The sequence below is a fragment of the Ruditapes philippinarum genome, unplaced genomic scaffold, assembly GCF_026571515.1.
Source record: "Ruditapes philippinarum isolate M1 unplaced genomic scaffold, ASM2657151v2 ctg427_1_1_1_1, whole genome shotgun sequence".
In the NCBI taxonomy this organism is placed as follows: Eukaryota; Metazoa; Mollusca; class Bivalvia; order Venerida; family Veneridae; genus Ruditapes; species Ruditapes philippinarum.
In genome coordinates, this window is record NW_026860379.1 from 249,888 (window position 1) to 264,577 (window position 14,690).

The 14,690-nt window shown below is 33.5% G+C and overlaps 1 protein-coding gene across 1 annotated transcript in view; it reads left to right on the plus strand.

Moving 5' to 3' along the window:
* The window catches only part of LOC132759825 (nuclear anchorage protein 1-like), a 61,849-nt gene that overhangs the window by 25,265 nt on the left and 21,894 nt on the right, over positions 1-14,690 (plus strand). The window contains exons 22-36 of the mRNA XM_060751681.1: positions 326-504; positions 925-978; positions 4,020-4,165; positions 4,955-5,076; positions 5,777-5,857; positions 7,876-8,100; positions 9,120-9,224; positions 9,736-9,873; positions 10,417-10,578; positions 10,816-10,830; positions 11,288-11,446; positions 11,844-11,975; positions 12,744-12,917; positions 13,596-13,694; positions 14,415-14,549. Of these exons, the coding sequence (XP_060607664.1) occupies positions 326-504; positions 925-978; positions 4,020-4,165; positions 4,955-5,076; positions 5,777-5,857; positions 7,876-8,100; positions 9,120-9,224; positions 9,736-9,873; positions 10,417-10,578; positions 10,816-10,830; positions 11,288-11,446; positions 11,844-11,975; positions 12,744-12,917; positions 13,596-13,694; positions 14,415-14,549 (1,926 nt within the window). The remainder of the gene's footprint in view (positions 1-325; positions 505-924; positions 979-4,019; positions 4,166-4,954; positions 5,077-5,776; positions 5,858-7,875; positions 8,101-9,119; positions 9,225-9,735; positions 9,874-10,416; positions 10,579-10,815; positions 10,831-11,287; positions 11,447-11,843; positions 11,976-12,743; positions 12,918-13,595; positions 13,695-14,414; positions 14,550-14,690) is intronic.

Below are 14,690 nucleotides of genomic sequence, written 5' to 3' on the forward strand. Positions count from 1 at the left end.
ATAAAAACTTAAGAAAACAGATCTGATGTTTATTTTTCATGAACTGATATAAATTGTTACATACAAATATAGTTTTTATCACAAATCTTGAAATGTTTTTTCGATATATTTTATAAAATGGCTGGTGAAATGTTTTACAAGCATATATATAAAGCCTTTTTCATCTTTACATAGTTTGAATTATCTTCCTTAGATATATGATATTTTAACTTATTTCTTTAATTATCTCCCTTAGATGCATGGTACATGTATTTGATCTTATTTCTTGAATTATCTCCCTTTGATACATGATATTTTTTCTCATATCTTGAATTATCTCCCTTAGATACATGAGATCCACACTGAAGTCCCTGATGCTGCTGGAAAAGTCAACAGCCGATTGGTTGATGCCCAGACCGATGTCAGCCAATTAAAACAAGTGTTAGATACAAAGCAGGCAGCTTATCAGGCATGGGTTGATGCCTACCAACAAAAACACAATAAAATTCCTGGGAAAGAAGAAAGGTAAAAATTATCTCCCTTTAATTTAAATGTTTTGTGATAAGAAAAGGTAAAGTCAGCAGATTATTTTGACTTCAAAAAGTAAAAGTGCAAATTTTGTTAAGAAAAAAAAGTGTTCTGCAAAAGTTGATCTTGAACAGTTAACAATCTGTATAAATTTAAAATTTGAAGGTCAAAGGTCATGTTGAGATATAAGCAAGAATTTTTTTTGACTTTATAGGTATAATATTATAGGCATAGAAGTTGGCCTTTAAAGTCAGTATGGTGAAAGGTCATTGCTATCTTTAGGATAATTTTTCCAGCTTGGGTATGCAATATTTAATTTTTTTGGCAAATTGTAATGAGAATTATTATTAAGGGTTTTGTTTTTTTTTTGAAATTGTATTTCATTTATATATATTGAATGTTTAAATCTTTGTATAGAAGGTGGAAAAAAATGACCTTGGAAGAGAGTGTTACATTGCGCATATTTCGAGGGTATACAAGTGTGAAATGAGTGAAATATTTGTGCTATTGCAGACGTGAAATGTTAACTTACTAGTATGCCATGTAACCATGTACTGTAACATCAATTATAACAAAATTATTACATTTAGTTTATCTAGTAAAAGTTTGTGGATGTCAGACATTTCTAAAAATTATTAAAGATAATTGAATGTGGTCTAATCTTAACCCTGCTGAATTGGTTGAATAATTTGCTCAGCTTTTAGTTTGGAATAGTTCATATAAAATTTAAGGGATTTCAATATTTAAACATAAAAAATTGAGCTACCAACGATATAGAACCTGATCAAATCTGCATGGAATGTGCAAGTTGGCTTGGCTTTATACTAAGGCAGCAAAGGCTGATCAGCTTCAGTGTCGTAGGTATTTAATTTATGTCATCCTTTGCTCTTTGTGAAAAACAAAGTTATAGGATATATGAGCCGCGTCACGACAAAACCAACATAATGGATTTGCGACCAGCATGGATCCAGACCAGCCAGCGCATCCGCAAAGTCTGATCAGGATCCATGCTGTTCGCTTACATACTCTATAACAAGTAGAGAAACTGAAAGCGAACAGCATGGATCCTGATCAGACTGCGCGGATGCGCAGGCTGGTCTGGATCCATGCTGGTCGCAAACCCACTATGTTGGTTTTGTCCTGACGCGGCTCATATAGTGATTCCCCTACAAAAACTTTTTTGATATTCTTTAAAAAAAAAAAAGCTAATAGAGATATAATTGATTTTACATTATCTGTGTCTGCTTTATAACTACATTGAATTAATGTGATGGCTGAATTTATGTCAATTTGCTAAATTTGTGTAATGGAAGATTTTCATATTTTGAAATACTTAAGAAGAGAAGTAAACTGTATAAAGACTGATCACTCTGCATGGAACTTAAAAGTTCAGACCTGGCTCTAAATTGATTGCATATACAAGTTTTCATGACTGCTTGCATTCAATGGTTATGCTAAAAACGTTGGGATAGTTATTGAAGTGTCTGTCTCTTTAGCCAAGGATTGTAGATTCTAGCCTTGCTGATGTCATGATTATGTTTTCTCATATAAAATAATATCAGTACTGGTTACAACCAGTTCCAGTAAACTGAATTTAAAGTGGTTCAAATAAAAAAGTGTCAAGCTTTTAGCAAAATCGAGCAATATTAACATGCTTACACTAAATGAAGTATTTTTGTTGCTGCAAATTGTTCTAACCATTGATGATTAAATACTTTGAAATGTTATTGTCTGATAAGTATGGAGTTCTTAATGTGACACTAACAGAATTTGCTTGTTGTTGTTGTTGCTGTTGCTTAGGGTTAGGGTTTATAAAATTAGTGAAGGTTAACAAATGTAATGACAATTTATAAATGTTTTTAAGTTAAGTTTTAAACGTGGAGTTTTTATTATAATTATATGAAGTTAAAAATGTAACCAAGGTCATGACTTTTAGTACTTAGTAAACTTTAGGATTGATATTTTAGGTGATTACCGGTATTATTTAACCCTTTCCCTCATGAGCATATTGTGAAAAATGGCCATTTTCATTGAAAAGCCTACTGTTACAAGTTCAAACTGCTATGAAACTATGAAAAATGCTTCAGTACTAATCAAACTTGGCAAAAATGTTGACTGGACCCTTGCCTTTGTAACGACATGCTCAGTCTTAAATTTTCTGTTACCATGGCAACGAGTGGACATCTCAAAATTGCCAAAAATCACTATTTTGCCTTGATTTTTTCCATCATAATTTATTTTAAAGTGCTGCAACTTCTCAAGGGATTGAGATAGAGTCAGAGGCTTTTCAGCGTTGGTTACAGATTACTGTAGGATCAACCTGGGGTTATTTTCAGCCTCTCACAAGTCCAAAATTTTCTTGGCAAGAGGGGGACTACCCCCCCTTCAAACCCCCCAAACAGAAGGGGGCACATCCCCTAACTTTTTTTAGCAACATTTCTCAAACGAAAACATGTGTTTGGGGCCCAAATAGGACATTTTTTCACTATTTGAGGCCTGAAAGAGGGGTGGGGGGTCGAAAGTGCGTTGTTTCGCGTATATATGAGGTAAAGGGTTAAAATTGTTACCTTATGCCTTCTATAAATACTAATTTCTTATTTACAACTGTTTAATTGAACCACTGAAATCCTTAGCATGTGCAATTATGAAATGAACTGTTGAGCGGGTAACATTTTTAACTGTTACACCCCTGTCATCGGTATTTCCTTTAACGCTCCCATACTACTATTCGGTTATTGAACGTCACTCAGCTCAATGTACAGTTGTAAAACTGTTGCAATATATATTATAATTTGATTGCAAAGTATTAGTTAATAAATAAAACAGTTATTTCATGGGTGTTTGTGAAACAGTAAACGGTTGCCTTTTTGTGCAACAGTTTTGACTGTTCCACAAACAGCCATGAAATAACTGTATACTGAACAAAGTTGAACATTTGGAACAATATACCTTTATATATTCGTAATATTAATAACCTTAAATGTTTTAAAGAAAAATACAAAGCATATCTTGATGTTCATATGAGTGAATGAATGAGTGAATGAATGAATGAATAAATATATACGAACGAACGAATGATGCAATATACGTATATGTTTAAACATATTGTCGAGTGTCTGTCGAAAGTATATGAGTTGTATTATTCTAAAAATTACATATTATACACTCATTTTTCTACCTATGCATTTCCTGTTGTTGTTGTTGTTGTTTTCTATTTCAGAAGGCCACATTGGAAATAAGATATATATGATTGTTATTGTATGTTCTTAATGTGTAACCTTCTTTAAATAAAGATATTATTATTATTATTATTATTATTATTATTATTATTAAACATGTAATCAAACAAATGCGTCCTGTAAATAGAGTATGAGAATTTTCATCAAATTTTATAAACTTGTAGGTAATTTCTGAGGATACAATGTAATGCCATTAAGTAGAACAGTTTTTTTTATAGGTGTTAATACAAATCGGAAGGTACGTTCCTTGAAAGAATCATGATTATTTTACAGGGATAAGAATGGAGAGTTTTACCATGATGAATGGGACCAAGCTAAACATGACTTTAAGGAGAAACATTTGTTTATGTCGGCACTTCTGTTGATGAAGACGGGAGATGTGAACGAGGCTGTAGGTGCCGATGGTACTGCTGAAAAAAGTAGGTCATTCATTACTTTATGTGTGTGGATGGTATATTAGGGTGGTTATTGCTGGTACTGGGGTTCTTACATTTTGTGGTAAATTGTTAGAACATACTTTTATGAATGTACTGTATTGCTCTTGGCTGTTGCACCTTGCTTTTTCACAGTAAGCAGACGTCAAAATTATTTGTGATAGAAACATTTAAGTCATATGAAATGTTTATAGGTCACTTTAAGTACGGAGATAAACATATGTTCAGATTACTGCAGTATCATCATTGACAGAATACCTAGCAGGGACGAGTATATAATTCTATTTGTTCATATGTAGGAACTATCGGTCTAGTTTTTGGAAAGTGAAGGTCACCTTTCTTTCCCTGCACTATATCCTACCCAGGTGTCTGCCTTTTTTTGGAAATCATATTGTTTTCAGGTGCCCACTCTTCCCTGCATTACATTCTACCAATGTGCCTGCCTTTGTATAATGTTCTGCCAAGGTACCTGCCTTGCCTTGAAATAATGCACCATTCAATATGTTCATTTTCTAAGCATACTTTCTTAAGCATATATTTGGAGTCAAAAAGTATGTGAAAATAAAACTTAAATTTAAAAAGGGGGGTAATTTAAAAACTTTAAGGGTTGGGGGGGGGGAAAAAAAAACCCCCCAAAACCCACCCCTATTTTTTTTGGGTTAATTTAGGGTTTTTAGGGGGGGGGACCTTTTTTCTTTAAGGGGGGGAAACCAAAATTTTAAAAACACAGCATAATTTATACTATAATAACATTGTGCTTGTATTTTATTACAGCTGATGTTGATATTGAAAACCTAGAGAAAGCCCTTTCTCTGGCAGACAACCAGATCATTGACCTGGAAGCCAAGGCACAAAATCTCAATGATGAGAAAAACAGATATAAGGACAAAGTTGATGTAAGTAGAAATTTCTGGTTTTACTTTCTTTTGTATAATTTTGTATATCTTTTTTGCACGCATCAGAACATGTTCAGTCCAAAAAAAAAGAACCTTCAGTTGGTAGTCTTGTAATTAATGCTCTATTTTGAAATGAGCCACGTCACGACAAAACCAACATAGTGTGTTTGCGACCAGCATGGATCCAGATCAGCCTGCGCATCCACGCAGTCTGATCAGGATCCATGCTGTTCGCTATCAGTTTCTCTACTTGTTATAGGGTTTGTAAGCAAACAGCATGGATCCTGATCAGACTGCGCAGATGCGCAGGCTGGTCCGCATCCATGCTGGTCGCCAACGCATTATGTTGGTTTTGTCATGGCATGGCTCAAATAAGTTTGAGTTAATTTACTGCTGCTGTATTTTACTGAACAAGTTAAGATTTGAACCAGTTTGTTTCCTCACTGGTTGTTGAGCAGAGTTTTAGTCTATACCACTGAAAAATATCTTAAATATACTTTTCCATCATTTAATCTTGACAAAACTATTCATCACTTTTAGGGAATATTTCAAAATATATACTGATACTGCATGGATGTGCAGGTTGACCTGGCTCTATACTGGTGGAAAAGGCTTATCACTATTAGTTTGAGCAGTTTTTAATGTCATTTAGTAAATCCTAAAAAAAAATGAATAAAGTAAATTTGACATTATATTACAGGACTTGGAGAAGATGATAGTGGACATGCAGAAACAGGCAGAATTAAATGCTACGCTAATGGCTGATGCTACAAGTAGTGCTGTAAGTTTTACCAGATTTTGTTAAAAGGCCCATTATGCCTCTGAAATGCTTTTGTTTCTCAAAAACTTTTTAAATGAGTGTGTACTTTTATAGTATCCAAAAAGTTACTCATTGGTCAATTACTTGAACCATTTTTTTTTTCATTGGTTGCTTTTTGGCAGTAAGTACAGTTAGTATAGGTTAGAGTGCATATTGGGTGTTCTTCGTAAATAAGAAAGCTAAAAAGGAGCGGAGCTTGCGAAGCGACTGTAGCTTTCTTATTTACGAAGAACATCCAATATGCACTCTAACCGGCTTAGTGCTCCGCCCACTTGCATTTTATGATATAAAACGTCCAGTTTATATAAAATCTGTTCTATTAAGATTTGTAACCTGAAAATTTGAAAAATCCTCGTCGGTGATTGGCTTAAAAAAATTGGCGAGCACTAATATTGAATTAGTATTTTGTATGAAAGTCAAAATACATTAACTACATGTACTTCCTTTTACATTTTGCTACTTTTATGACAAAATATTTCACATTTATCACTACTTTCTAGGTATACGTAACAAGCATCTAACATTCTCTTTAACTATTTTTTAAATATAACAAAATTCATGTTTGTCTCTAAAGATTCAAAAATTTGTTTCTTAGGTATAATGTGCCTTTCACCCTCACCCCTGATAAATTTTATAAAATGGACATATCCCTGCATTGAATTTGTAACTGGCCTTATCAGAGGTTGTAGATCTTGGCAATGGTCTTTTTCAAATCTATTCTGCGAACAAGGCAAACCTTTCTTGGATGCAACCTCACTTACTATGAATACAATATTTTACAACATCTTTGGTTTTTAGCTCGACTTTTCTATGAAAAGGGGAGCTATCCTACTCGCCCCGGCGTCGGCGTCGGCGTCGGCGTTGGCGTCACACCTTGGTTAAGTTTTTCGTACCACCCCACTTCATTTCAGAAGTATTACAAGTATGGCTTTGAAACTTACCATACTTGTTCACCATCATAACCTCCATCTACAGACAAGAGTACATAACTCTGTCAAGGTTTTTGACAGAATTATGGCCCTTTTTTGACTTAGAAAGTGTATTGAGCTTGGTTAAGTTTTTTGTACCACCTCACTTTATTTCAAAACCATTGGAGGTATTGCTTTGAAACTGACCATAACTTGTTTACCATCACGACCTTCATCAACAGACAAGAGGACATAACTCTGTCAAGGTTTTTGACAGAATTATGCCCCTTTTTGACTTAGAAAATACATTGAATATGGGTAAAATCCACTTATTGCCTTAACCCTTTGAGATATTGCTTTGAAACTTTTAATGCTATTTCACATCATTACCCCCATCTGTACGCAAGAGAAGGTAACTCTGTCAAGGATTTGTTTTAAAAATTAAGGCCTTTTATCGACTTAGAATCTTGGTTTAATACTATTAAATTTATTTAAGGCTCAACTCAGTTTTTTTTTCTTTCTTACCAGCCCTCTTTTGACTTAAACATTTCAAACTTTGCTGCAGTGTTCAAGGGTATCACACAATTCAGTAAAATAATTCTTCACTAAATATCTTAATGCTCATGGCCATTGTTCACTTTAAAAATACAGAGATTCTTGTATTGCCTTTTACTGCAAAAACTTTTTTTATTGGCAAGCAATAAAAAAGTCGAGCGCGCTGTCTTACGGACAGCTCTTGTTACTGAATTTACTTACTTGAACTAACCAGTACTGAACAATGAGTGTAAACTTTCTTGCTCAAGGAAACAACTTGCCCCTGACAGGGTTTGAACCCATGCAGCTTGTGATCATAAGATTACTAGTCCGACACATTAACCACTCAGCCATGCCAACACTTTGAATATGGGAATCCATTGTTTGGTACATTGGTCTATAGAGTTTCTTGTGAGTTCATATCCAACACAGTGCTGAATTTTTTTTCTAATGCTTTTTCATCTTTCTCTTTCTGTTAGGAATTTTAATTGATTCTAAGAATAGTTTGTATGTAACAATTATTTTTATATTTTCCAGGAACTGACAGAGCAGTTAAGTGACCTGCAAAAGAAAGCTGATAATTTTGAGGCAGAGTTAATGCAGGAACGTATGTCCCATGTGAACACCCGTGACGAGCTCGAGACTGTACGTAAACAGATGGATGTTCTTAAGGAAGAGATGGAGAATGAGAAAGCTGGCATGGAAGCGAGGCTAAACACGGCTAAGGCAGGCCTCGAGGCTCAACTTGATGTGAAGAATGAGGTAAGTGTTCTTAACCTTTAACCTGCTGAATTTCTTAAATGGACTTAACCAACTTCTGATTTTGGAACTGTCCATTATCAGTTGAAGGTATATCTAGATAAAAGTTTTAAGCTGGTCAGGCAACTGTGTAGAGACTCGGTTCTAAGACTGATGACAATACTAATTACTTTTGGATCCAGGCTAAATACAAATTTAATGGAAAGTTATTCAGTAATGACATTGTCTAATGCAAGAGTTGCTTGTGTTTATTACAATTCTACCCAGTAAAGGTCAGTTTTCACCAACTCATTATAGTTTATTATCATTAAAAGTTAAAGGGACTCCACTGAGGTTTTAAAGCCTAATAACATAACATTTGAATTTCTAACATAAATGAGCTGGGGCACTTTAAACATAAATATATGCAAAGATAGTTAAGAAATATACTTTGAAATAAATTGAAAATTGTATTTTTATGCTTTTCTTAGCCCGATTTGAGTGAAAAGCGTTTAAACGCTTTTCATTTTGGGTCATTTATTTACTATTTGAATACTTATTCTTGAAAAACAAAGTGCGCGAATGATCTGCAATTTTGCACAAATATTAGTCGTCTAAACCTACATCAAATGGTACATTTATCTGGAGAAAATATTTTCAGTCCCATCATGTCAAAAAAACCCAGTGGAGTCCCTTTAAAGAACTGTATAATTAATAATAATCTAAGCTACACTGTTTTGTTATTATGCCCCTGCAACTAAGGGGTTGAGCATTATAGACCTCCTTTTGTCTATCTGCCCATCATGCTCTCCGCCTGTACACTGATAAAACGATGATCCTATGGGCACATTTCTAGTTTTAATTATGAGAGAATTTGCTATATTTCTACCTAGTCACTAATAGATTAAAGGCATATTTTGAACATTTATTTCAGGTAATTTCCTTAAGTTTACTTAAATCACATATTATTCGCTTTGACCATGTTGTAACGATTTTTTGTTCCCTCAATATTAATATCTCGAATTTTTTATTTCATTTTATAGGAAATAGAATCTCTGAAGTTGAAGACAGATGAGCTAGAGACAGAGAAATTGTCTAAGTTACCTCCTGATTCTGCAGCAGAAATCAAGAAATTACAAGATAAACTGGTATGTACTGTGTCTATAAATAGATCTAATCTATTTCTAGAAATAGAACTATTCCTATAAATAGATTTGTGTCTATGATATATCTATTTTTCTAATTTTCTCTAACTTATTATATTAAAGACTTTAAGAGTTTTAGTAAAGAATTAGGGAACAGTTACCATGGCAACATGAAGTATCATTAGTAAAATAAATATTTAAGCTAAGATATAAAGTTTTGTTTCATCAGTTCCATACATTTTGGTAGATTACACTTTCTTAGTATGAGCACATTGTACATGTCTAAAATCAAAATATGGCAGTGGGATTGAGAGAAAAATGATGGTATGTGGGGCAGTAGCCCTCGATATGAAACAGATAAGTCCCTAAAATTTTATTATTTTTTCAAGAACTTGATAAAATAGCAACAGTTTCCATGGTAACAGTGATTCTTGCATAGATTGACAGATTAGCAGAAGACAATGTCAAGCTAAGATAAAAGCTTTTGTTTCATTCATTTGCATTCATTTTCTAGAAAAATCTGGAACAAGATAAAAGTAGTAACAAGAGTTCCTCGGTGGCCTTGAACTCTCAGGTAGCAGAATTGACCTCTCAGCTGGAGGTCGCTAGTAAACATCTCGAGACCCAAAGAGCGGCTAACAGAGAACTTGAGGTTTGTGATAAATGATTTCCTAGCATAATATACATGTATAGCCTTTTGAGAGTTCATAGTGCTGATAGTGTATTTTAAGTGATGGTCTTAAATGATAATTTTACAATTTTTGAGTCAATTCATCTGTTTGTATAATTTGAGAGCATGCAGTGTTTGTGATTAAAAGAAAATATATCAGGCAGTTAACATTCATTCCAACACACAATTCAGTTGCTGGTAATCAGCTAGTGATATACTGAAATACATGTATATCCATTTTAAGATCATAAAAATTTGGTATATTTAATTCAGAAACCTTTTATTTAACTGAATAAGCCTTTTCATGACCCTGAGCAACAAATGATATATGTATACTTGGTGCTTTATGAAAAAGATTTGAAGAGGGAAACAAAATAAATATAATCATGCAAGTTTCAGTGGGATGGAATTTCTTGATGACATATATTTTTTGTTTTATTTGGGTTTTTCCTGAAAAATTGTATAAATGTGACTTACAAATGTATGACAGTTTTCTGTTCATAAAAGTAAATATTTTATTTTTAGGCCAAGTTGAAGGCAAATCGACTTGAGAAAGACAAGGAAACAAAGAAGATGTCCCGTCATTTAGAAGAGAAACAGCAGAAGACGGCCAATGAGGATAAACAACGAATCACTATGCTCGTAAAACGTGTGAAAGAACTGGAGTCGAAAGCAGGCAAAGGAACTGTAAGTGTTTATTAGGTTTTAACATGGTCCAATAGCAAATTAGGGGTTTCAAAACCCTTCTCAAACCACATTTATGAAAAAAAAAATTAATAAAAGGTTAATGATTAAAGAGTTTGCATGTACATTGTATATGAAATGTATGTTATTCTTTGTTGTTAAAAGAATATTAAGTAGGTGATTTTATGATTGTGTGTTCTAGGTAAACTAATTTAAAAAAAAAAAAAAAATTTTTTTCAGAATATTGTGCCAGTGGTAAGTTATGTTTTTAGTGAAAAAATAATTTGCTTTTTTTTTTTTTTTTTTTTTTTTTTTTTGTTAAATAATAGCCAAGTTTATTCTTACAATTCTTGTTGCAGAAGAAATTTTCTTATTTGCATTATGCCAGAGTTATTGATATAATAGTGATATGAGAAGAGACTGCTGCACATAAAGAAAAACTGAAATTTATTTTTATACCCTGACTTTTGAAGGTGGAAACTTTGGTTTCATTCAAAGAAAACATCTTAAACTTATCCTGTGTTGACGGTTTATTCCACTTAACATTTTATAAAATTCAATGAGTTTAACATTAAGTCCAACTTAACCTCAAACTTAAACACACAGAAGCATACAAATAAAAACACTTTAAATGATATATCACTCATTTGAGTTAATACATTATTATCTGACTGTATCAAGTACACACAAAAATATTTTCGTTAAATTTCAGCCTGTTGGAGGTGGTGGTGGAGGAGACAAACATGGTACAGCTGAGGTACACATGTTGAAGAGGGAGATTAAAGATCAAGCTGCCGAGATCAAGCGTCTGGAGAAAGAGATCAAATTTGGAGGCGGGGCTGCTGGCGGGAAGGGAGGAGACGTGGCTGATGTAAGATTTATCTTTATTTAAGTTTGTAGCCCACTGCCTGTTGAATATTTGCAATGGTTTTGCCTTACTTTGAATTTGGAATAGTCCATTCAAAGTTTAAGGGAGTTCAATATCGAAATATAAAAATTGAGCTATTTACAGTATATAACATGGTCAGAGACTGTATGGAAGTTCTGGCTGGTTTGGCTCTATACTGGAGGCAAGGTCAATCACTTGCAGTCCCAGTTAAGAGTTAAATGTCAAATATCAAGTTTAAAATCTAAATGTTAAAATGATGTCAACCATTGACGTAACATTGGGTTGACTATATCACAACAACCTTAGACAACAAATTGATCAAGATTAAAATTATTTTCTTAATATTTCAGTTAAGTGATGATTGTATTTTATGTTATAGAAAAAGAAATTGGCACAACATGAGAAGATCTTAAAAGAATTGGAGAAGAGGATGGATTTTGAAAAGGAAAAATCTGGCAAGCTTATGGAAGGTTTGAAAGCAGCAGATGAGGAAAACAAAGGTCTGAAAAAGGTAAAAAATGCTTTTATAAGGATAAAAGTTATGTGAAACTTCTTTGCTGTTGATTTTACTGTGATAAGGTATGGAATTAATACTTTTTATGTAAGCTAGATTGTGGGGAAAGCTTGAAGCGTATTTCATCCTTTCTAGAGGCTGTTTCCTGGAACTTAACGGTACAAGTGTCCTATGAGGAGACATGGCCATGACCCTAGTAGAGTTTGAATCAAAGATCCCTTTTATGATCAGACACCATAATCACTAGGTTATAACCACTCAGGTTCTTTATTGTATGGGATTGATCCCTGGTTGGATTGTTTTCAGTCTGTTACTCTATCATGTTTTCCCCTCAACACTGTATTGCCCCTATTATGATAATCCTCGGAACTAACTCCATTTGTCTTGTTTACATACTGTTAACGTTTCTTGCACTTTCACCAATTATGGCCCATTGTTTATGATTATGAACTGTAAAAACTCAAAGCAGATTGTGCTGTCTTTGGAAATTTTCATTATAACTATATAATTATAGTAAGTTTTTGTATCATGAGAGGGTGTTGTCCACTGTGATATCATTGTTCATGGCAACTAACATACATGCATGTTAATGTAATCCTTAAACGGAGACATTTAGATATATGTTAGTGTGTAAGCAGAAGACTTTTCAAGGTCAAGGTCACTAAGTTACATATAGATAAAAATTAATTATCCAAAAGGTAATACACACCACCTCTCTATTTTCCATTTGATCACTTTGACCTTGACTTTTGACCTTTGTTACAGGAACTTGATGAGAAGAATCGTATCTTGACCAAGTTGACAGCAGAAATGAAGACAATAAGTGTGGCTGCTAAAGAAGGAATAGAAGCTGCTGGCAAAGTGAAAGAACTTGAAACCGAAAATAAGAAACTGGGAGAGGAAAATATTGTCCTTACCAAGAACTTTGAAAGTGAAAGAGTAAGTGTTTACTTTGATTTTCATTACTGAAATTTCTCTGTGAAATATAAATGATATCATGTACTACATGTATATTTCTCATGGATGTTATAAGGTTATTATACCAGTTCATGTTTGAGTTCAATACTGAATTCTATTGCACAAGTACACAGCTGTCAAACCTATATTGGACAAGGTGCAAGTTGAGTCTGATACCGGTATAGGTTTTGCAGCTGTGTACGAGTCCAATAGAATCTGTATTGTTCCCAACAATGTTTAATGACCTTTTTATTTCACATTTTGACAGAATTTTGATACTTCAAATACAATAAGGAATTGAAATGAAAAAATTCTACCTGAAAATGGAGTTGAGGCTTGATGGAGTATGATATGCATTTGATATAGATACTTTGGACTCTAAAACTATAAACAAGGCAATAGTGGGGTGTTATGCACTTGATATGGATGTTTTGTACTCTGGAAATGGAAATGTGGCTAAATTGATAAGATTGGATCTGATAATGATTTCTTTTTGAACATAATGTGGTTCAAACCCTGAAAGTTCATTGGTTATATTTTATAAGGTGTGAAATAAATAAGCCATATGATTTGCTAAATTTCTCATTTTCCTATAGGACATACCCTTTCTTTTCAACATTGGTTGAACTTTATTAATAAAATAAGTAATGAAAATTTCAGGTGCTGAGGAAGAAATATTACAACATGGTTGAGGACATGAAGGGAAAGATTCGTGTCTACTGTAGGGCTAGACCAATGAGCAAATCTGAACTTGACAGGGTAACATCACAATTCCTTTTTTATGAACTGGACTTTTATCATTAATCCTTTGCATGCTGGGAAAATTATCGTCTGCTAACATGTCTTCTGCTTTATGTTACCAATTTAATATCATTTCAGCTGATTTGATATCTATTCAACCAGGTTGATACCTTTCCAGCCAAACTGATATTTATTCAACCAGGTTGATACCTTTCCAGCCAAACTGATATCTATTCAACCACAAACTGATATACAATTCAACCAAGTTGATATTTTTCAGCCAAAGTGATATCCTTTGAACCTAGTTGAAATCTTTTCAAACAAGTTGAAATCTATTCACCCAGGTTGAGATCTATTCAACCAATCTGAAATTTATCTTACCAAGTTCAGTCAACCAAGTAGAAATCTATTAAATCAAGTTGAAATCTTTTCAACCAAGTAGAAATCTCTTCAACCAAGTTGAGAACTGTTAGCTCTTTATAACCAAGTTGAGATTGATTTAACCAATCTGAAATCTACTTGACCAAGTTGAGTCAACGAAGTTTAAATCTGTCCAACCAAGTTGATATCTTTTCAACCAAGTTGATATGTATTCAACCAAGTTGTGATCTATTCAACCAAGTTGGGATATATTTAACCAAGTTGAGATCTATTCAACTAAACTGATATCATACAAACAAAGAATCAATTCACAAAGTTTTGAAAAGCATATAATACTGGAATTTTCTTTATTTTCAGGGTAACAAGCCTGTATGTAAATCAGGTGATGAGTACACAATCAGTGTTGAAGCTACACGTGGTCTTAAAGAATTCCAGTACGATGCTGTCTTCATGGAGGATTCAACGCAGGAGAAGATCTTTGAGGACACTAATGTAAGTAAAGTTGTCTCTAGAATTTAAATGGTTGAAAAGCTGTATTTTTTTGTGATTGGTAAAATGTTTTTATTGTGTATTCAGAAGGAAAGTCTGCTTGCTTAGCCCAATAAGCATCAGGGTTTGTTGCCGCGATCCTCG